The sequence below is a fragment of the Carettochelys insculpta genome, chromosome 19 (assembly GCF_033958435.1).
Source record: "Carettochelys insculpta isolate YL-2023 chromosome 19, ASM3395843v1, whole genome shotgun sequence".
Classification (NCBI taxonomy): domain Eukaryota; kingdom Metazoa; phylum Chordata; order Testudines; family Carettochelyidae; genus Carettochelys; species Carettochelys insculpta.
In genome coordinates this window covers 26,608,054-26,629,290 of record NC_134155.1, presented here as the reverse complement: position 1 = coordinate 26,629,290, position 21,237 = coordinate 26,608,054, and the positions used below count along the sequence as shown (strand labels likewise).

The following is a 21,237-nucleotide window of genomic DNA, read 5'->3' as shown; positions in this document are numbered from 1 at the left end:
TAGGTATACGCTCACGTGTGTTCAGTTGCTGGAAAAAAGTCTTCCTCTAGCTGGTAGCCATCTGGCTGGAGCAGCACCATCTGGAGTGGTGCCAATATGGCGCCCAATATAGGCCCCACCTGACCCACCCCTGCTTGGTTCCTTCTTGTCAGCTACTCTGACAGAAAGGTGAGAGGCCTTTCCAATGGACATAACACATCTCAAAGAACACCAGTTACAAAAGTAACTATTTTCTTCTTTTTGTGATTGTTCACGTGCATTCCAATGTAGGCGAATGCAAGCCGACGACAGGAGCTGGCGTCAGAGCCCCAGAATGGCTGTAGTACAACCCTGCCCAATGCAGCTTCCTCCCTAGCATGCTGCATAATTGCTTAATGGGCTGAAAATGTATGAATGGGAGATCTGGTGGCAGCTCTACAGATTTTCTGAATAGGGATGTGGGCTAGAAATGTTACTGAAGAGGCCTGCGCCCTTTTAGAGTGAGCCCTAATCAGAGGAGGGGGAACCACGGTACCACTCCTTAATGCAAGCCACTACCCAGGAGGAAATCCTCTGGCCTGAGATAGGGAGGCTGTGGCCGCCACAGCCACAAAGTACTGCTGCGACTTTCCGAATGGTTTGGTCCTGTCCATATAAAAGGCTAAGACCCTACGGATACTTAAGTTATTTAAGCTCTGCTCCCTCAGGATAGAATGAGGCTTAGAGTGAAAAAACAAACAACAAACAAAGAGGCAGTGAGATACCCTGGTTGACACAGGAAGAGGAGACCACCTTTGGCAGGACGGCTGCACGGGGTCTCAATCTAACCTCACCCCTGTGGAACACTGTATAGAGTGGGCCCACTGTAAGGGCCCTCAACTCTGAGACCCTTCTGGCCGATGTGATGGCCAACATCAGGGAGCATGAAGCGAGGTGCTCAAAAGGGGGGCTCCATAAGCTTGACCAAAACCAAATTGAAGTCCAGGAGGGTAAGAGGTCCCACACCAGCAGCCTAACCCTTCTCCAAGCCCTTCATGAATCTCTTGACCACAGCATCTGAGAACACCAACAAAAAGCTTGGTCCAGGATGAAAGGCAGAAACAGACACCAAGTGAACCTTAATGGAAGACAGGTCTTAGGTGCCTCGACTGTCTTAGGTGCCACAAATAATCCAGAATTGAGGAGACTGTGGCCTGCAAGGGAGAAAAACCCTTCGGGGGCGCCCAGATCACAAGCCTTTTCCACTTCACCAAGTAAGTGGCCCTCGCAGAGGGTTTTCTACTTTTTTAAAAGCACCTCCCTCATTGGGTCTGAGCAAGAAAGTTCCATGGCACTCAACCACAAAGCTTCCATGCTGTGAGGTGAATGGACAGGAGGATAGGGTGGTGAAGGTGCCCCTCCTCCAGTGTCAACAGGTCCAGACGTAATGGGAGTGTTATTCAATTGCACACCAACAGGTCCAACAGAACAGAGTACCAATGCTCCCTAGCCCACACTGGAGTCACCAAGATCACTGAGACCTGATCCACTCAGATTCTGAGGAGGACTTTGCAGACAAGGGAACTGGAGGGCACACATACAGCAAAGGGCCTATCCAGGACATGTCAAACACATCTGCCCAGGACTGCAGTTCCAGTAAGAGCAAAACATTTGGCACTTAGCATTGAGGTGCATGGAGAGCAGGTCCACCTGGGGATAGCCCCAAACTCACAAAATTGATCGCAGCACGTCTGGGTGAAGGGCCTCCTGAGGTATTGTGGACCCAGGGTAGGTTGTGGGCCTGCACAATTTTGTGCTGAATGCTGAACCCTCATAGTCAGAGGGCCTCATGACAAAGGGAGAGGAGCGTGCACCCATCTGCCGATATGATACATTGCTGTCGTGCTGTCTGTGCTCACTGACCTGCAATATGCAGCTACACTGATGTGAAGCTCAACGTTTGAAGTTCTCCAGAGAGCCTGAGTGGTTCCCCCCACAACCACGTGCCTCCCCAGCCTAAATCTGACGCCTCAGTTACCAGAGGCTGGGAAGTCCTGACTGGCACCCCTGCACATACCGTCCAAACATCCAGCCACCAACGCAGGAACCACAAACACGTGCTGCAGCAGCGTCACTAATTTGCATATATCATCCCTCACAGAGTGGTACACCAAAGCAAGCCAGAACTGGAAGGGACGTAGTTGAACTCTGGCGTGTTGCACCACAAATGTACAAGCTGCCATATGTCCCAGGAGCTTCACGCAACACCTGGCCATCATGGTGGGGAACTTGATAAGGTCATTTATGATGCTGCCCATAGCCTAGAAGCTGCTTTCTGACCCTGGAAAGAACCAAGTCAAGAAGGGCCCCCCCCAAACTATTTGAATGGGACCAGTGTCAACTTCGTCTCATTTACCAGAAGGCCAGGACTGTTGAAAGTTTGGCGAATGAACCTTATGTATTGATGAACCTGGGCTTGTGAACTCCCTTTGATTAACCAGTCAGCCAGGTACAGGAGCAACTGGATACTACGCCTGCAGAGAAAGGCTGCAACAATCGACATGCACTTGACGAAAACCCCTGGAGCTAATGACAAGCCAAACAGAAGGACTGAATGTTCACCACAAATCTGAGGAACCTCTGGTGGGAAGAATAAATAGCAATGTCAAAGTATATGTCCTGCAAGTAGAGAAACAAACCAGTCCCCCAGTCCAGCAACGGGATAATGAGTCCCAGAGAAACCATACAAAACTTGATCTTTTTTACAAACTTGTTCAGGCCTCAGAGGTCCATGATGGGCCTCATTCTCTCTTTTGATTTCAGGATTAGAAAATAATGGAAATAAAAGCCCTAGGCCCTGAATTGTGGGGGAACCTCCTCTATCGTCGCTCTTCGATCAGGGGGCAATCTCCTGCCTAAACAGGGATGAGGAAGGAGAATTGAAGAGCAGGTAAAAACTGAATTGGATAGCATACCCCCTTTTCCACCATGCGAAGGACCCACCATTGAACATTATACAGCACATGGCATGGTAGAACAGGGATAAGCAAAACAAAAACCAGGGCGTGCTGGTTCTGTAACAGGGAGTGGCATGGGGTTCTTGACCACACCCTCAAAAGTTGGACTTCGGCCCCACTGGGGGCTTTTGTTGCCTGTGGCCTTAACCGGGCTAGTGGGAGTATCTCCTGCTGCTCCAACACCTGTGTATATTCTGATCAATAGGTGGCTGGTGGAATGGCCTACGGGGAGGGTGGAGAGTAAATACCTGCTTTGCATTGCAGCGGTATGAAGGCCCAGCAACCTCAGGGTAGTCCTGGAGCCTTTAGGTCTATGCACCTTCATCAGTTTTCTCTGAGAAGAGAGCTGGCCCCTCAAAAGGGCAAGTCCTGAATGGTCTGCTGTACTTCACATGGGAGGGCACAGACCTGAACCCATGCACCCTCTCTGATGGCCACACCTGACACCATGACCCTTGTCACTGTGTCAGCAATGTACAGAGCATCCTGCAAAGTCACATTGTTCTCCACCAAGGCAATAAATTCAGGTTTGACATCTGGTGGAACATCAGCTCTGTAAACTCAGAGAGGGAGGAAGCAGAGTTAAAAAGATGTCTGCTCACAAGAGCTTGTTGATTTGATATGCACAACTGCAGCCCCCCAGTTGAATAAAAACCTTTTCTACCATAAAGGTCCAAATGTTTCACCTACCTATTTTTGGGTGAGGGCCCCTGGAAATCTTTTCCCTCCCTATGGTTAGCTGCAGCCACAACCAAGGAGTGGAGTAGAGGTGGGTAAAATGCCCTGTAAAGGGGACAAAGGAGCTCCTCTCATTTCTCGATGTAGGCTGAGCTGACACCGGGGACGGCGATGCTGTGTTGGCCATCTCGGCGACAGCCTTAAGAGGCAGCACCAGCCTATTGGGCCCCGAGGAAGACAAGATATCCATCATCGGGTCAGCTTTGCCCTTAACCTCTGCTGCCTGCACCCTAGGCCTTGGGCCACATGGCGGAGCAACTGCTGGAGGGCCCCTCTTTCTTCCAGGAGTGGGGAGGCAGAAGACCTGTTACCACTTCATTGAGGAAAGATGAGGAGGACGCACCCATCTGCATAGGGTAGCCCACATCCATGGCACCTGCAAGGCCCAGAGCATCTGCCCTCTGACCAGAGGGGCATAACTTCAATGCCTGCCTTGCTGACATTGATCCCACACAGGGCAGTGCCAAGCCCCATACTGCAAAAGGAGGAACCATTGCCAAACATGTCAATGGAAACCCACAAGACCCCACTGCTGCCGGCATGGACAGGGCCGCTGGTGGACAGCACCAAAGGAAAAGGCATCAAAGCTATTTGAGCCAACAAAGATAACAGCGCCCAGGGGACTGACAGTGAGACAGAGGGATGGTTCGCTGGAACAGCTGTCCACAAAGGAGCTCCCAGGAAGGCTGACGGTACCAAGCATGGTACCAGAGAATCTCCCAATGCAAACAATGGAGCCTGAGATGGAGGGCAAATGAACTGCCCTTGGCTCTCCTGGTATGCACAGAGTCCAGAATGGCCACTGCAGAGCTGGCTGCCAATTTGATGGCCACTGTCCTGGAGTAGAGCATTGACTCCTTCTGGATGAGGAGCAAGCATTCCTACTCCTACCAGAGCTGTAGTAATGGAGCTGGACTCTGAACCCAAGGCTGATGACCAAGATGGTGCCAGCCCTGGGGGCACCTCTATGAACACTGGATAGGACAGTGCCAGGGCCGTGGTCACCAGCAAAGCCATATGTGTGGGTGGGTGTGCCATCATGGAGGACTTGCCCTGTGAGGAGGTATAACTAGGCGCCTGCCTTGGGGACATGTTCCTCCTCAGCAGAGAGGAAAGTGCCATGATCTCAAAGACGATGCCTGGAATGCTTCTAGCATCAAAGGCAGTTAGGAAAAGCGATGGCTGGACCTCTGGACCAGCACTGAAGCCGACCATCTGGGGCATGCCCTTAGTGTGCCTCCCCCAACACCACCTGGGAATTCTCCCTGCACTTGGAAGCCACAAGAGAACAGCTGCCCCATCGTGCCTTTTTGTGAGGCACTGGGGACTGAGACTTATGTCTCAGAGAAGGTTGAGCTACCAGTCCTTGACCATGGTGTCAGGTTCCCTTCTCCATCACCGGCATGGCAGAGCTCAATGCCAGTGCACTCCATACCAAGGAAGACTTGCTCGGCCCTGCAGATGGGGATTTCTCAGGTTGAACAACACTTAGAGGCACTGAGCTCTATCCTTCAAGGTCCTGAGCTTGAAGGTGTTACAGATCGGGCAGCAGTCCCACTGATGCCTCTTGCTCAGACATTTCAGGCAGGCTGAAAGAGGATCACTTTTTGGCATACACTCCCCACAGTCAACTCAGACTCTGAAGCCTGGTGACCATGGCATGCCCTGGCAGTGAAGACTGAAGGAGGGGAACAAACCTCAACCTCACTATTGGGTACCCAACCATCAAGACTAACTAATAACAATGGAACTATTAACACCTAATTAGAACTATTTACAGATCATGACTTAACAGCTACCAGCTAACCAAGAGAGACTGCTTGCAGGAGTACGGGGAGTTCCAACAACCAACATAGCAGCAAGAAGGAACTGGGCAGGGAGAGGGTGGGCACTGCCTACATTGGGCAGCACTCTGACCCAATAGCTACCAGCTAGGGGAAAAATTTTCCAACAACTGAGCAAGCACGTGCACCTGCTTTGGAATGCACATGAACAATCTCTCAAAGAACTAGTAACACTTTTCAGAAACAAACATTAAGTGAGGAGTAACAGAGAAGGAGCTGTGCTTGTCTATACACTATCAAAACAAAAAGCAGTCAAGTAGCACTTTAAGGACTAGCAAAATAGTTTATTAGGCGAGCTTTCGTGGGACAGACCCACTTCTTCAGACCATAGCCATAGTCTGTTCTGGTATGGCTATGGTATTAAGTGAGGAGTTACTGTAATTCTGATGACTCCAGGACTTCTCACGAAGTTCCACTCCTTAAGAGAGTTTAAGGCACCCCATAGTGGAGCTACACCTAATCCAGCTAATCTCTTCAAAAAGGACTATTTTTAAAGTACTCGTCTAAAGTTGCCTTAAAGGAGCCGATTTTCAGAAAGCACAGGACTTTCAGGCTGAAAACTAGGCTCCTTTAAAATGTCTCAAGTTTGGTGCCTCCAAAGAAAATTATTCACTTGAAAACCTTGGCCAGTGTTTCTGCCACACCTGCAGTCCTACCCAAAAGCAGATTTTTAAATGAAATTTCTTACCTTATGTGGATCTAGCAGAAAGTCACTAAATTTACTGGGAAGAGAATACTTCTTCACTAATTCATCTTCTACCACCCATGGAGCATTCTCTCCTGTGCCAGCCCGTAGTGCATTGTGGCGGATGAAATACCTCAGGATTTCTTTGTTGGGAGGGCGCTCTGTACGGACTAAGCTATCTGCTGGCACGTTGCTGATGATCTTTGAAACATCACACAAACACAGATAGGTAACATTCAATATTTATATAATCTCTCAAACACCACACTACACCAGAGTGCACAGTATGGTACACTACATCACTTCTTAGCCAAGAAGCATTCACCCCTTTCTTTGAGAGTGCCCATCTATTGCAACATCAGATTTGAACAGACAGTGCCTATAGCACAGAAAGTTGAGAGAATCTGTTGCGATGTTCAATTAGTTAAAAACTGTCCCTAGAGTATCTGAAATGTGAACTTGTGTTGTTGATTGCTTGCCCGAGTCCTCTACAGTGTTTTGGTAAGCACTCCCAGCCACTGATATTTGGTTAAAGAAAAGAGACTAGTTTAATCAAAACAATATGAGGCTGTGGAATCACTCTGAAAACAGTAATCATTAATTTGAAGTTACTGCTGCATTCCTACCAGGATTACGGTCATCTGAGTGAACTGAAAAACTATGCAGCAATGCTGCAAACCCCAGAGCTTCCTGAAGTGTAATTACCTGTGTTGTCATTCACATAGTATCAATGACTAACACAAGCAGTTACACTTGGTCACTTCTATAGTTAGTGAACTACACACCTGGTTTCATCAACCAACAGATCAAACTTTAGCCAGTAAACAGCCAGCTTACTCGCAAAGGTTTAAGTCACATCATTCAAACATTTCTATACAATACTGACAGTGGTTAAAGCAATCTCCACTGCTCCTTGATGGCACTGTAGAATAAGATTCAAACAGGAAGCTCACCTTGTCTTCATTTTGCAGCTTAACATCATATTTGTGTGGCAGGAACTTAGGGGGTACCCATTTCTTCTCCTCCTTTTTCAGAGAAGTAGGAAGTTTCCGAGGAGACCTCCGTGCACGGTCACCTGATCAGACAGAAGAAAGTTACTGATGCACTGCTGAGACAGACAGGCTACCAAGTTAAAAAGACTACTCATATCAAACAGATCATGCTTTGCCTTGTCACATGTTCCTTTAATGGCTGCCATATTTTATAAAGTTCCCTGAGTAAAGTACCTAGAACAGATCTACAGCAAACCTTAACATGCCTAAGGGAACATCACTGGCCCATCTTCACAGTGGTAGGCCAATAACCATCTATGCATGGAGAGAAGGGTTTTACAGAGATCTAGTCATCCACCTCTGCTCCAACTCTTTGAGCTGCACACCAATAGATTAAAATTGATTAGTACTGCTGCCAAGAGCTTCAATGAAACTAACATTCAGAAAGACCATTCACTTTATCCACGCCAGCAATGCCTAGCAAATGCAATGTCCTTGTTAAAAAGGACAATCACAAAAGAGCTGCATTAGTAAACACAATAGGGCAAGACTGAAGTTTTAAGTATTCATGTCTCAGTAGTATTTTCACTGTGCTATTTATGCTTAATTTTAATAACCAACTAAATCTGAGAATATCAGACTATTTCTGGAAATATTTCCACTAAGGCAGAGTTTCCCAAACTTGGGGGCATGAAGAAATTCCAGAGCGGGGCACAACCCAGGCCCCCCCCGCCCCAAGAAAGAGCCAGCCCTTGCTTCTGGCTCTCAGCCCCTGCCATTTCACATGGGCAACCTAACGCAGCCACTACAAAAAGCAGGCAGCCAGTGAAGGCCCACGTGGAGCTAGCTGCTTCCTGCAAAGGTGAGTGAGTGTGGGTTGCAGGGGTAGAAGAGGCAGCTGGGGTTAGATGAGGGACTGTTGATTCCTGGCTTTGGGGGAAGGGAGGGGAGAGGCTCAGGTAGGCGGCTGACAGGCAGCTGGCTCGGTTTTTAAAAAAAAAAAAAAAAAAAAAAAAAAAAAGAGGTGGTGGGCTGCATGGGGGTTTCCTCAAAAAATCAAAGGGGGGCATGACAATGAAAAGTTTGGGAACCACTGCACTAAGACGACTTGGTACAAACTAATGGTACAGAATAAGCAAACTTTAATGGTCATAAAGGTCCTAGAATTCTCCATGTGCTTTCATAAATTATTCAGATTATGAGAAAAGATGTACTCAAGAGGGTCTGAATAGGTCAGCTCTCCTCAGCTCAAGATGTTCAATCAAAATACTCCTGTAACTGTTAAGCTGTTCAAAGGAAAAAAACTACTAGAATGAACATATATGCATTTCTTGACCAGAAAACAGCCAGAAGTTTGCCTCCCCTAAAAAAAAACTATGAAAAAAACTTGATATATAAATTTTAGTTTTAGACTTGTGGCTATTAAAATAAAATTTCTAAAACAAAAAAGTCCTGCGGCACCTTATTGGCTAACAGATATTTTGGAGGGTAAGCTTTCGTGGGCAAAGACCCGCTTCCTCAGATGTATAAAGATTGTTTACTTTCGCAAATTCTAGACCTAGGGCAGAAACAGAGTTATATAAAGCATTAGCTTTCATTTGCAAACCACCATGATATTTTTAAACACACTTTGCTCTAGTTGCTAACAATTAAAGCACATCATAAAATATCAAAGATAAATCCCTAGCAACAGATTATCTAAACATATCCACATTTACTCCAAACTTCACTTACAACCTGGCTGCAAAGGGGAAAATGACGACATTGCAGTCTACTCAGAAAGCAGCTGACTACCAGATCTCGCACTCAGTGGGGATGCATGCTAAAAACCAGAGGAGCCAATGGATCATCAAGATGTTAAAAGGAGCAGTCAAGGACGATGAAGTCATTACAGATAAACTAAATGAATAATTTGTATTAGTTTTCATGGGTGATGACATGAGGGAGATGTCCAAATCCAAACCACTCTTTTAGGTGACAACTCTGAGAAATTGTACAAAACTGAAGTGTCATGGGAAGTTTTGGAACTAATTGATAAACAGTAATAAGACATCAGGATCAGAGAGCATTCACCCAAGAGTTATGGAAGAACTCAGATGTGAAATTACAGAATTAACAACTGAGATTTGTAAACTATACTTTAAATCATCTTCCATACCAAATGACTGGAGGATAGCTAATGTAACATCAGTTTTTAAAAAGGGATCCTGGAAGTTTTAGGCTAGCAAATCTAACTTTAATATCCAGCAAATTTGTAGAAATTATAGTAAAGAACAGAAGTGTCACACGCTAACAATTTGTTGGGAGGACATCCAACATGCTTTCTGTAAGGGAAAATCATGCATCAAAAGATCTACTAAAATTCACTGGGGGGGGGGGGGGGTCAAAAAGCATGTAGACAAAGGGCACCCAGTGAATATAGTGTACTTCAATTTCCAGAAAGCCTGTAACAAGGGCTTTCACCAAAGGTTCTGAAGCAAAGTAAGCTGTCATGGGATAAGAGGTCCTCTCATGGACTGATAACTGGTTAAAAAAAACAACAGCTACTTGTGTAACAAATGACAAGTGACAAATTACAAAGAGAGTGTATATAAGCCAACAAAACAGCTATGCAGGAGCAAGATTGGAAAGGCAAAGGCACGAAAAAGCTAAAACTAGCTGGAGACAAAAGAGTAACAAGAAGAAAATCTACAAATGTATCAGAAGCAAGAGGAAGACCAAGGACAGGGAAGTCCCACTGCTCAGTGAAGAGAAAGAAAACAATAACAGAAAACTTGGAAACGGCAGGAGGTGCTTAATGACTTGTTTTGGTCTTCACCAAGCAGTCTGATGAAGCAATGCCTAACCGTGAACATTAGTGAGAAGGGGGAAGGTTCAGAAGATAAAATTAAGAAAGAACAAACTAAAAATTAGTTAGAAACATTAGATGTCTGCAAGTCACCAAGGACTGATGAAATGCATCCCAGAATACTCGAGGCCTTCAGCTGTCATCTTTGAAAAGTCATGGAAGAAGGGCGAGTTTCCATAAGACTAGAAAAGGGCAAATATAGTGTTCATCTATAAAAAGAACAAGAACCACCCAGAAAATTACAGAACAGTCAACTTCTGTACTGTGCCAGGAAAGATTATGGAGCAGATAATTAAGGAATACATCTGTAAACATCTGGTAGAAAATAAGGTGATAGATAACAGCCAGCACGTATTTGTAATGAACAAATCATGCCAAACCAATCTGACAGCTTTCTTTTCATAGGATAACAAGTCTTGTGGATAAGGTAGAAGCTTTGGATGTGGTATACCTAGACTTTAGTAAGGAATATGATATGATTTTGCACAACCTTATCAATAAACTGGGCAAATACAACTTAGATGGGGCTACTATAAGGTGGGAGCATAACTGGTTGGGTAACCTTTCTCAGAGAGTAATAACTAACAGTTCACAATCATGCTGGAAGGGCATAACAAGTGGGGCTCTGCAGGGTCTGTTTTGGGACTGGTTCTGTTTAATATCCTCATCAACAGTATAGATATTGGCATAGAGAAGAGGCTTATTAACTTCGCACATGATACCAAGCCTGGAGGGGTTGCAACTGCTTTGGAGAACAGGGTCAGAATTCAAAATGATCTGTACAAACTGGGGAAATGGTCTGAGGTGAACAGAATGCAGCTTAATGAAGACAAATACAAACTACTCCGCTTAGGAAGGAATAATCAGTTTCACACATACCAAATGGGAAGCAATTGTCCAGAAAGGAATACTGCAGAACAGGATCTAAGGGTTGTTAAGTGGACCACATGGTAAATGTGAGCCAGTGTGGTGGTGATGTAAAAAAAGCAAACGTGATTCTGAGATGCATTAAACAGGAGTGTTGTAAGCCAGACATGAGAAATCATTCTTCTGCTTTACCCTGCACTTAGTCCTTCATTGGAATATTGTGTCCAATTCAGGGCACTGCACTTTAGGAAAGACAAGCAGGGGAGAAAAAGAGGAGGAGGAGTTGTGCTGTATGAAAGAGAGAAGTATGATTCCTCAGAGCTCCAGCATAAAGAGGGAGAAAAGACAGCTGAGTGTCTTAGCATTAAACTAAGAGGTAGAAGCAACAGAGATGATGATGTAGATGGTGTCTGTTACAGACTGCCAGATCAGGGAGATGAGGTAGTTGAGCATTTCTTCAGAGAGCTAAGAGAAGCTTCCAAATCACAGGCCCTAGTTCTCATGGGAGACTTTAATCAATCGGACATTTGTTGGAAGACCAATACAGCAGCAGACAAACCAGGAAGGTTTTGGAGAATGCTGGGGATAACTTCTTGGTACAAACGCTGATGGAACCGATCAGGGGCCGTGCACAACTTGACCTGGTGTTCACAAACAGGGAAGAACTAGTAGGAGAAACAGAAGCGGGTGGCAACCTAGACTGCAGCGACCATGAGATGGCAGATTTCAGGATCCTGACAAAGGGAAGAAAGGTGAGCAGTAAAACACAGATCTTTGATTTCAAAAAGAGCAGACTGACTCGCTAAGAGAACTGATGGGCAGGATGCTTTGGGATGCAAAGGTGAAGGGGAAAAGAGTTCAGGAGAACTGGCAGTATTTCAAAGAAGTCTTACTGAAGACATCAGAACAAACCATCCTGTTGCATAGAAAGGCAAATATGGTAGGCAACCAGCTTGGCTTAACAGGGACATCCTGGGTCAGCTTAAACTCAAAATGGACGTGTATAAGAAGTGGAAAAACGGATAGTTGACGAAGGAGAATATAAATATATGGCAGCAGAATGCAGCGCAGTAATCAAGAAAGCAAAAGCACAATTTGAACAGGACCTGATAAGGGATGCGAAGGGTAACAAGAAGAGTTTCTACAGGCATGTTAAAAAGAAGCAGGTTACCAGAGAAGGTGTGAGGCCATTGCTGGATGAGAGAGGTAACCTAGTGACAGATGATGTAAGAAAAGCTGAAATCCTCAATGCTTTTTTTGCCTCAGTCTTCATGGACAAGGACAGCTCCCACACTACGGTGCTAGACAATAAAGTATAGGAATATGGAAGGCAGCCTTCAGTAGGGAAGGAAAAAGTTAAGAGCTACCTAGAAAAACCGGGTCTGGAATTAATGCACTCAAGAGTACTGAAGGAATTGGCAGATGTCATTTCAAAGATAATTGCCAAAGGCTCAGCACAATCTTGGAGATCAGGAGAGATCCTGGATGACTGGAAAAAGGCAAATGTAGTGCCCATCTTTACAAAAGGAAAGGAGGACAATCCAGGGAACTATAGACCGGTCAGCCTTACCTCAGTCTCTGGGAAAATAACGGAGGGGATCTTCAACAAATCCATTTTGGAGCACTTGGAAGAGGGGAAAAGTGATCAAAAATAATCAACCTGGATTCACCAAGGGCAAGTCCTGCCTGACCAATCTGATCCACTTCTACGCTGAGGTAACAGGCTCTGTGGACATGGGGAAGTCAGTGGATGTGATATACCTTGATGTCAGCAAAGCTTTTGATACAGACTCCCACAACATTATTGCCCATAAATTTATGGGGTATGGATTAGATACATGGACTATAAGATGGATAGAAAGATGGCTCAATGGTTGAGCCCAAAGGGTAGTGGTCATTGGCTCAGTATCTAGATGGCGATGGGTTTCAAGTGGAGTGCTGCAAAGCTTGGATCTAGGGCTGGTGTTGTTCAACATCTTTATTAACGACCTGGATGAGGGACTGGACTGCACCCTCAGCAACTTTACAAATGACACCAAGCAAGGGGGAGAAGTAGATACACTGGAGGATAGAGACAGAATCAACAGGGCCCTGGATAAATTGGAGGATTGAGTCAAAAGAAATCCGATGCGATTCAACAAGGACAAGTGTAGAGTCCTCCACTTATGATGGAAGAATCCCAAGCATCGATATAGGCTGAAGAACAACTGGCTAAGCAGCAGTATAGGGGAAAGGGACCTTGGGATTATGGTGGATGAAAGGCTGGATATGAACAAACAGTGTGCCCTTGTACGAAGACGACTAACGGTGTATTGGAGTGCTTTAGGAGGAACATTTCTAGCAGATCTAGAGAAGCGGTTGTTCACCTTTATTCAACACTGGAGAGGCCACATCTGGAGCAGTGTGTGCAGTTTTGGGCCCCTTAGTATAGAAAGAATGCGGATGTGCTGGATCAAGTTCAGCGGAGGACAATGAAAATGATTAAGAGGCTAGAGCTCATGACCTGTGAGGAGAGGCTAAGGGATCTGAGCTTGTTTAGTTTGCAGAAGGAAAGCCTTAGGGGTGATTTAATAGCAGCCTTCAAATTCCTGAAGCAATGCTCTAAAGATGATAGAGAGAAATTGTTCTCAGTGGTTAAAGATGGCAGAACAAGGAGAAATGGTTTGAAGTTACAGAAGGAAACAGGTAGGTTGGATATTAGGATACCGTATCACTCTCCCACCTCCATTCAGATAGCCCCTATGCTGTTGAGGAGGAGGAAAGACTCAGTGAAGGAGAATATTCATCTGAAGCAGATGGAAAACATCCCATAGTTGGGACCCTCCTTCCAGATGACAATATGGTATCCTCTCACACTGAAGATACTCTCTGGGGGAGGGAACTCCAGTCATTAGGAAAAGGCAGGTGTTCGTAATGGTGGATTTGATCATTAGAAACAGACAGCTTGGTTTGTGATCACCAGAAGAACTGTATGGGGACTTGCCTGCCTGGTGCAAAGTTTACTGATCTCTCAAGTCATCTAGATAGACATATGCGTAGTGCTGGGGAGGAGCTAGTGGTCATAGTACATGCAGGCAGCAATAATACAGGGAAGGGTAGGAGAGAAGTCCTGGAGGCCAGTTTAGGCTGCTTGGAAAAAGATTGAAATCCTGGCCCTCTATGGTAGCATTCGCTGAAATGCTTTCAGTTCCGCATGCAGGGCCCGGTAGGCAGGCAGAACTTCAGAGTTTCAATGCATGGATGAGAAGATGCTGTAGGGAGCAGGGGCTTACATTAATTAGGAACTGAGGAAACATTTGGGAAGCAGGGAGCCTATACAGGAAGAATGAACTCCATTTAACCCATGGATTCCCAAACTGTGGGGTGTGTCCCGGGGGGGCGGGGTGCACGAGGTGAACCAGCCCCTCACATAATTCCTCCCACCTGAACAAAGAGCCAGCCTGTGTCTCTGGCTCTCAGCCCCTGCCATTTTACTTGGCTGACCTGGTGCAGCCACTATAAAAAGCAGGCAGGCGGTGAAGACCCAGGTGGAGCTCGCTGCCTCCTGCAAAGCTGAATGAGTGTGGGCTGGTGAGGGAGGAGGGGGAGGATGGGGTTAGATGGGATGCTGGGGGTGCCTGGCTTGGGTCAAGGGGATGGGGTAAGAGTCAGGGGGCTGGTAGTACCTGGCTTTGTGGGAGGGGAGGGGCTCAGGCGGGTGGCTTGCAGGGCGTGGGAGGCCGGCCAGCCGGCCTGCAGGACTCAGGCAGCTGGCCCCAGCAGCACGGGGCTCAGGCGGGTGGCTAGTTCCAGCAATGTGGGGCTCAAGTGGCTCAGGCTGGCAGGTGGGCAGCAGGACCTGGCAGTATGGGGATTGAGCGGGCAGGTGGTTGGTGGGTTGCTGGTTCCAACAGCGCAGAGTTTGGGAGGCCAGCAGGTGGCCAGCCCTGGCAGCACAGGGCTCAGGCAGGCAACTCTGTCAGTACAGGTCTCAGATGGGCAGGCAGCTGGTCAACTGGGGCTGCATCAGGCACCCTCAAGGGGCCAAAAAAAAAAAAAACAAAAAAACAAATAAACACACAACACACCACACTATTGGTGCTTATTTTCAATTTTAAACAACATTTTTATATCAAGTTTATTTTAAATTACAAATTGAATTTTTTGTTAAAAGGGGGGTTGGATGATGGTAAAGAAGGGGGGGCATGAGGGTTTCTCAAAAACCAAAAGGGGAGGGCGTAATGCCAAAAAGTTTGGTAATCACTGATCTAACCCAAAATGGAGCCAGACTGCTGGCACTTAACATTAGAAAGGTTGTAGAGCAGTTTTTATATTAAGGGCTGGGGAAAAGCCAATGGGTGCAGAATAGCACACAGACTGGACAAAGACATCTCTTGGGGAGGGTCTATTAGTAGGGATTCTGTATATTCTAGTGAGAAGACGGAAGATGATAAAATATGGGTGTGCTCAGATGAGAAACAATCAAATGAAAAAGAGCCTAACATCAGGAAGTGGCAAACAAATAATGAAAATTTTTAAAGGTGCTTATACGCAAATGCTAGAAGTCTAAATAATAAGATGGGTAAACTAGAGTGCCTCGTATTAAAGCAAAATATTGACACAATAGGCACCACAAACCTGGTGGAACGGGAACAATCAATGTGATATAGTCATGCCAGGGTACAAAATATATCAGGAGGACAGAACAGGTTGTGCTGATGGGGGTGTTGCACTATACATTAAAGAAAAATGCAGAATCAAATGAAGTAAAAATCTTAAATGAACTAGTATGTTCCATAGAATCTCTATGGATAATAATTCCACACTCTGATAATAAGACTATAGCAATAGGGATATATTACTGACCACCTGACCTGGATAGTGATCATCACCATGAAATGCTAAGAGAAATTAGGCTATCCAAACGAAAAACTCAATAATGGGGGAGTATGACGCTAGTTGAAATGACTGAGTTCGTGTCACCTCAGGACAAGAGGCAGAGAAAATATGCTGATACCTTAAAATGACTGCTTCTTGGAGCAGACTGTGAAGAGCTTCAAAAAATATCTCACAAAACTAAAGTGACTGGGCTACAAAATATCAAATGAAATTTAATGCCGATAGAAGTAAATATAAAGTAATGCACAGTGGAAAAAATCCCAACTACATAGACAAAACTGTGGGGACTAATTTAGCTATAACCACTCAAGAGAGATCTTGGAGTCATTGTGGATAGATCTCTGAAAACATCCACCCAAAGTGCAGCCGTAGTCAAAGCAAATAATGTTAGGAATCAATTAAAAAAAAAAAAAAAAAGAGGTAGAGAATATCTTATTGCCCATATATAAATCCATGGTACACCCACATCTTGAATATGGCATACAGACATGGTCACTTCATCTCAAAAAGATATACTGGTATCAGAAAAGGTTCAGAAAAGGGCAACTAATTATTAGGGGGGTTGGAATGGGTGCCATGTGAAGAAAGATTTAAAAGACTGTCTTTTCAGCTTCGAAAAGAGGAGATTCCTGTTCTGGAATTCCTGTTTTGGAACATACTACATGTAGCTGAAGACACACAGTGCTTTTTAATTTCTATTAAAACTACACTAGTAGCTATCAAAATATCGGTGCATTGTACTGAGAGATGATCCATACGGTGCTCTTCAGAGTGTAACTACCCTATTTCATAACCGAGGACTGAATATTTGCATCTGTGCTTCCTCTTTGTTCCCAAACCACAATCCCTTAAGTAGGCTGTCTTGTTACTCACTTATGATCTCTCTTCTATCATCCTCCTTCAGGCCTGACTCCTTCTGATTGTCCTGGATTACCTGACTGGAGTTCTCTTTATCACTAGATGGGGAATCACATGTTCCATCAGATTTCTTACTAGCAGCTTCCTCATCCACCTTCTCCAGTGGATGTACTTTCACAATTTTTACTGGCAGCATTTTCTCCTTCCCCACCTGAGCAAAAAAACGCATTAAAATTGTTAACGAGTTGAGACACGAGCTGATGAGCTTTTAAAATGCTTGAAGGGGGGGAAGGAAGGTTAAACAAAAGAAGGGTCTCACAAACACTATGGTTTGGGGGAGAATAATTTTTAATCTGATCTCAGCAAGATACTCATATAGTTTCTACTGTCAAAGATTTACAAGATCACCTCATCACCCTCCCTATTCAGAAGTCCTGATTATACCCCAATGAAAGGCAAAAAATGCACAATTTTCTGAAATCCACCACAGCTCTTTCCTCATTCTTCCAAACCAAGATGTGTTGCAAGGGGCTGTGTGCATGTCTAAATGCTCTCAGCCCAGGAAATAGTGGACACAACTCAGTCCCATAAAAATATAGACACTAGAGTTTTGTTAACAAAACTCGGAGCATCTACACACAAAATGTCTTATGTTGACAGAAACTGTTGACAAAAAAGCCATGTAGATGTTCCAGAGGTCCTTTTGTCGACAGAGCAGATAAAAAAAAGTTGATCCACTTTTACACGTGGACGCAATCTGTCAACAAAAGCTTTGTCAAAACGTGTCTTCCGACAGACACTTCTGTAGACAGAGACTCAGTGTCACAGTACCAGGACTGAATTTTCTTCCTTTTCCCCACACCCCCCAAAACAAGCCTGAATTTCCACTCATTCCCCCTCACTTATTTTAGTTTTTGGAGGCAGGGATGGCCTCCTCTCATTGGAAAGAGATTTGAACTTCTGCCACTGCTGTAGACCTTTCCAAGTAGCAGCAAAATGAAACTAGTGCAAGCTGTGTCAGTTGCGCTGTGCTATTCCTATTGGGAATATGCAGCATGCGGCTCGGAAGAACAACTACATGTGAAGAAGAGCTATGGGTTAATCACAGTTAATGCACAAAATTTTTGCTGTGATTAATCCTGATTAAGTTTTTTGCATTAATCTCCATTTCAATAGCATCGTAAAACAACTAAAATTAAAGTTTTAGTAGTTTTGCTACACTTTCAAAGATATTGACTTCAATTACAATATAGACCACACAAAGTATATATTGATCACTTTGTATTTTATTACAAATATTTGCACTCTAAAAACCAATTGTATTTTTCAATTCATCTCTTATTTAACGCAATCTGTAAGATGCGCTTTCCAGACACAAATGTAGATTTTTTTTGGTTACATAAATGCAATTGAAGACTTCAGAATCTGCAAGTCCATTTGCATTTTGTAAAAATGCAGCATGCTATAGCCAGGCTGAAAGCAAATAATATTGAAAACTGGTAATACTGACCCACCACCACAAATCTGAGGAATCATCTGTGAGCCAGAATAATGGAGATGTGAAAGCACAAGTCCTGTAGCTGAAGTGTGGTATATCAAGCCCCTGACTCAGGGAAGGAATTACAGAAATCAGGCAGACCATTTGGAACTTGAGATTCCTTAGAAACATTTTAAAATTCCAGAGGTCCAAGGTGGGCCAACCTTCACCTTCAGAATAAGTAAACCCCCCATCCCTGTACTGAGGAACCTCCTCTATTGCCCCCTGAATTAGAAGCAATTGCACCTCCTGTAAAAGGATTTGCTGGTGAGAAGGGCCACTAGAGAGGGATGGAAAACAGGGAGGGTACAGACTATCCCACTCCTACCATGCTCAAAACTCCACAATCTGAGGTGAACTGGGCTTAGTAACTTAGTGAACTGGTAAAAGTGGATAGATGATTGACAAGACGCAGGGAAGGAACACAGATATGAACTGGTGCTCCGTCCTCGAGAACACCCTCAAAAGTGAGGCTTTGAATTCAGTGGTGGCTTAGTGGCCACTTGTTGCTGTCCAGACAAAGACCAAGGATGGTCCCTCCTATCTTCTGTCTGCCCCTATGATGGGTATGCTCCTAACTGGACAGTGCGGAATAAAATCCTGAAGGTGACTGTGGTCTAAATGGCTTTTACTCAGAGGCTGGACTACAGAGCCCCAAGGATTTTTGGGTGGCTCTGGAGACTTTTAGATTGTGTGGTCAAGAGGTGGTTTTAATCAGCAAACAGGAGGTTCTGGATCACGCGTTAAACCTCCACCAGCAATGCCGACACCTGTAGGCAGAAGCTATGGCGTATGGCGATGGCTACGGCCATAGTCGGAGCCACCAAGTCAGCCAAATCCAAGGCCATCTGAAAGGATGTCCTGGCAATGATGCGGACTTCTTGTAAATCTGCAGCAAACTGCTATCTGGCATTTGACAAGAGACACTTCTGGAACTCTGAGTCTTCATTTCATGAGTTGAAGGCATAGTGCCTTAGGGCCGCCTGCTGATTTGAGATGTGCAGCTGGATTCCTCCACTTAAGTATTCCTTGAACCAAAAATGCCCAGCATCTTTGTCTCCTTAGTCTTGACAGCTGGCCCTGGCTGCCCTGGGAACTCCCTGTGGTTCCCCACACCAACAACAAGGGACCCTGGTTGTGGATGGTTGAATGAGTGCTCGCATCCCCTTTGAGGCACAAAATAGCACCTTTCTACTCCCTTGGCCAAGGGTGCAAGTGAGGCAGACGTTTGGCAGAGCACCTTTTTGGTAGCCTGGATGACCCTGAAAAGGAATAAAACCACCCTTGCTAGACCCTCGGGAGACAAATGTCCAACAATGGGTCAGAGTCCCCAACCACTTTCCTTGGCTAGAAGGTTGAAGCTCTGGGCCATGTGCCTGAGTAGGTCCTGATGGGCCACAGAGGTAGAGGACAGTGAGGCGCCCACCACTGCCTCATCTTGTGATGAGAAAGATGCTATGGGCCAGTGCGGTGGAGGGTGGGGAGAGAAGAGATGGAATCAGGTCTTCCTGACCTCCAGGCCCCCTCAAATTGTATACCTCAGGTAGCTGGAGATGGAGGGTCTGTGAGGGTGGGGAAGCTAATGTTGTTTGCCTTCCTTGGCTTGAATTGACTGAAGATGGATCCGCGCACATAAGAGGTAGTGCTGGGACCACGGAAGATGCAGAAAGAGTCACTCAAACTGAGAGGGGGCACAGAGGTTGCCCTGGACAGCAGCCCTTGTCCTTGGCTCTGGTGGTATGCCCACAGAGTCCAGAAGGGCTAATACATCAGGGCCTGCCAGTGGGGAAGCCAGGATGCTGTCAGTGCCAGAAACACAATCAGTAACATGAGTATTGAGACACAAAAGACTCAATAGCCAAGTCAGATGCGTACTGCAAGCTTGACCATAGCGAAGCAGAGCCACAAGGTTCCAGAGATGAGAATCAAGGAGAATGGTTACGCTGGCTCATAGCTACAGGCTTTCCACAGTGCTGACAAGTCAACCTTGGTGCCAGCATGGTGCGTGCCACAAGCTGTGCCAGAAGTAAAGGTGTAAGCGTCGACATTGTTGCTGGTGTTGAAGACCCTGTAAGCAGTGCCGAAGTCATCAGTGCTGACAGTGATAGCAGGTCCAGCACATTGCAGGGTTGACTGCATCTCAAGAGAGCCAGTGCCATGAGCTCAATGAGCTGAATGGCCTCAAATGTACCTAGTGTGGAGTGGAGGTTCACATCCTCCACCACCACATGGGCACTAGGGAGTCAACCACGGCTAGACTCAATGGCTCCACTTGAGGAGCCAGAGTTGACAGCACCAAGACAGATGGGGTCTATCTGGGGAAGCTTGGAGCAGCATGTCCTGACTCCGAGGTCTGCTGAGTCTCCTGGAAGGAGAACACCCCCATACAGCCTTTTTATTTTTCTGTAGCACTGGGAAGTCGGACCAGTGCTGGGTAGATGAGCCAGCCTTACCTACAGAGAAGCAGGTCCTTCCATTCATCCGGATGTGGTGCTGAGGCCTCCCATACTGAGGCCAGCGTGCTGCGCACCACTGAGCCAGTGCCACTTCTTGAGATTGCAGCCAGAGTGCAGACTCCATGAGAAGTTTAAGCCTCTGACTGATAGCTCCCTCTCTCAGTTTCTGGCTTAAACCCCCAGAAGATACTGCTCTTGTCTTGCAAATGGCCCATCCCTAAGCACTTCAGACGAGCAACATGCAGATCAACCCTGGATATATACTTTCCACACTCAGAACACGGCTTGAAGCCCTGGGATCTCTGTATGCCCCAAGCACAAACAAATGGCAGGGGAAACCTCCCCAAAACTAACTACTGCTGTTATAAAATCAAAACAACTACCCTCAACTCTAAAGAACTATACACACTAGGGTCTAAAGACTTGCATAGCAAGACACCAGAAGCTACAGCAACAGAAAGAAGAAACCAAATGGAACAGGGGTCTATATTTCCTGCCATAGAGGCACCACTCTAGGGGACTCCACAGCTGACCTGACACGTTCTGCAACAGAAGAAAA

General features: G+C 45.7%; 1 protein-coding gene across 2 annotated transcripts in view; it reads right to left on the bottom strand.

Annotated features, from left to right (window-relative positions):
- BAZ1B (bromodomain adjacent to zinc finger domain 1B) overlaps positions 1 to 21,237 on the bottom strand; it is a 129,696-nt gene that overhangs the window by 85,739 nt on the left and 22,720 nt on the right. For both annotated transcript variants that reach the window (XM_075013622.1, XM_075013623.1), the window contains exons 4-6: positions 16,701 to 16,896; positions 7,196 to 7,317; positions 6,246 to 6,443 (exon numbers count right to left, since the gene is read on the bottom strand). In XM_075013622.1, coding sequence (XP_074869723.1) covers positions 6,246 to 6,443; positions 7,196 to 7,317; positions 16,701 to 16,896 — 516 coding nt within the window. The remainder of the gene's footprint in view (positions 1 to 6,245; positions 6,444 to 7,195; positions 7,318 to 16,700; positions 16,897 to 21,237) is intronic.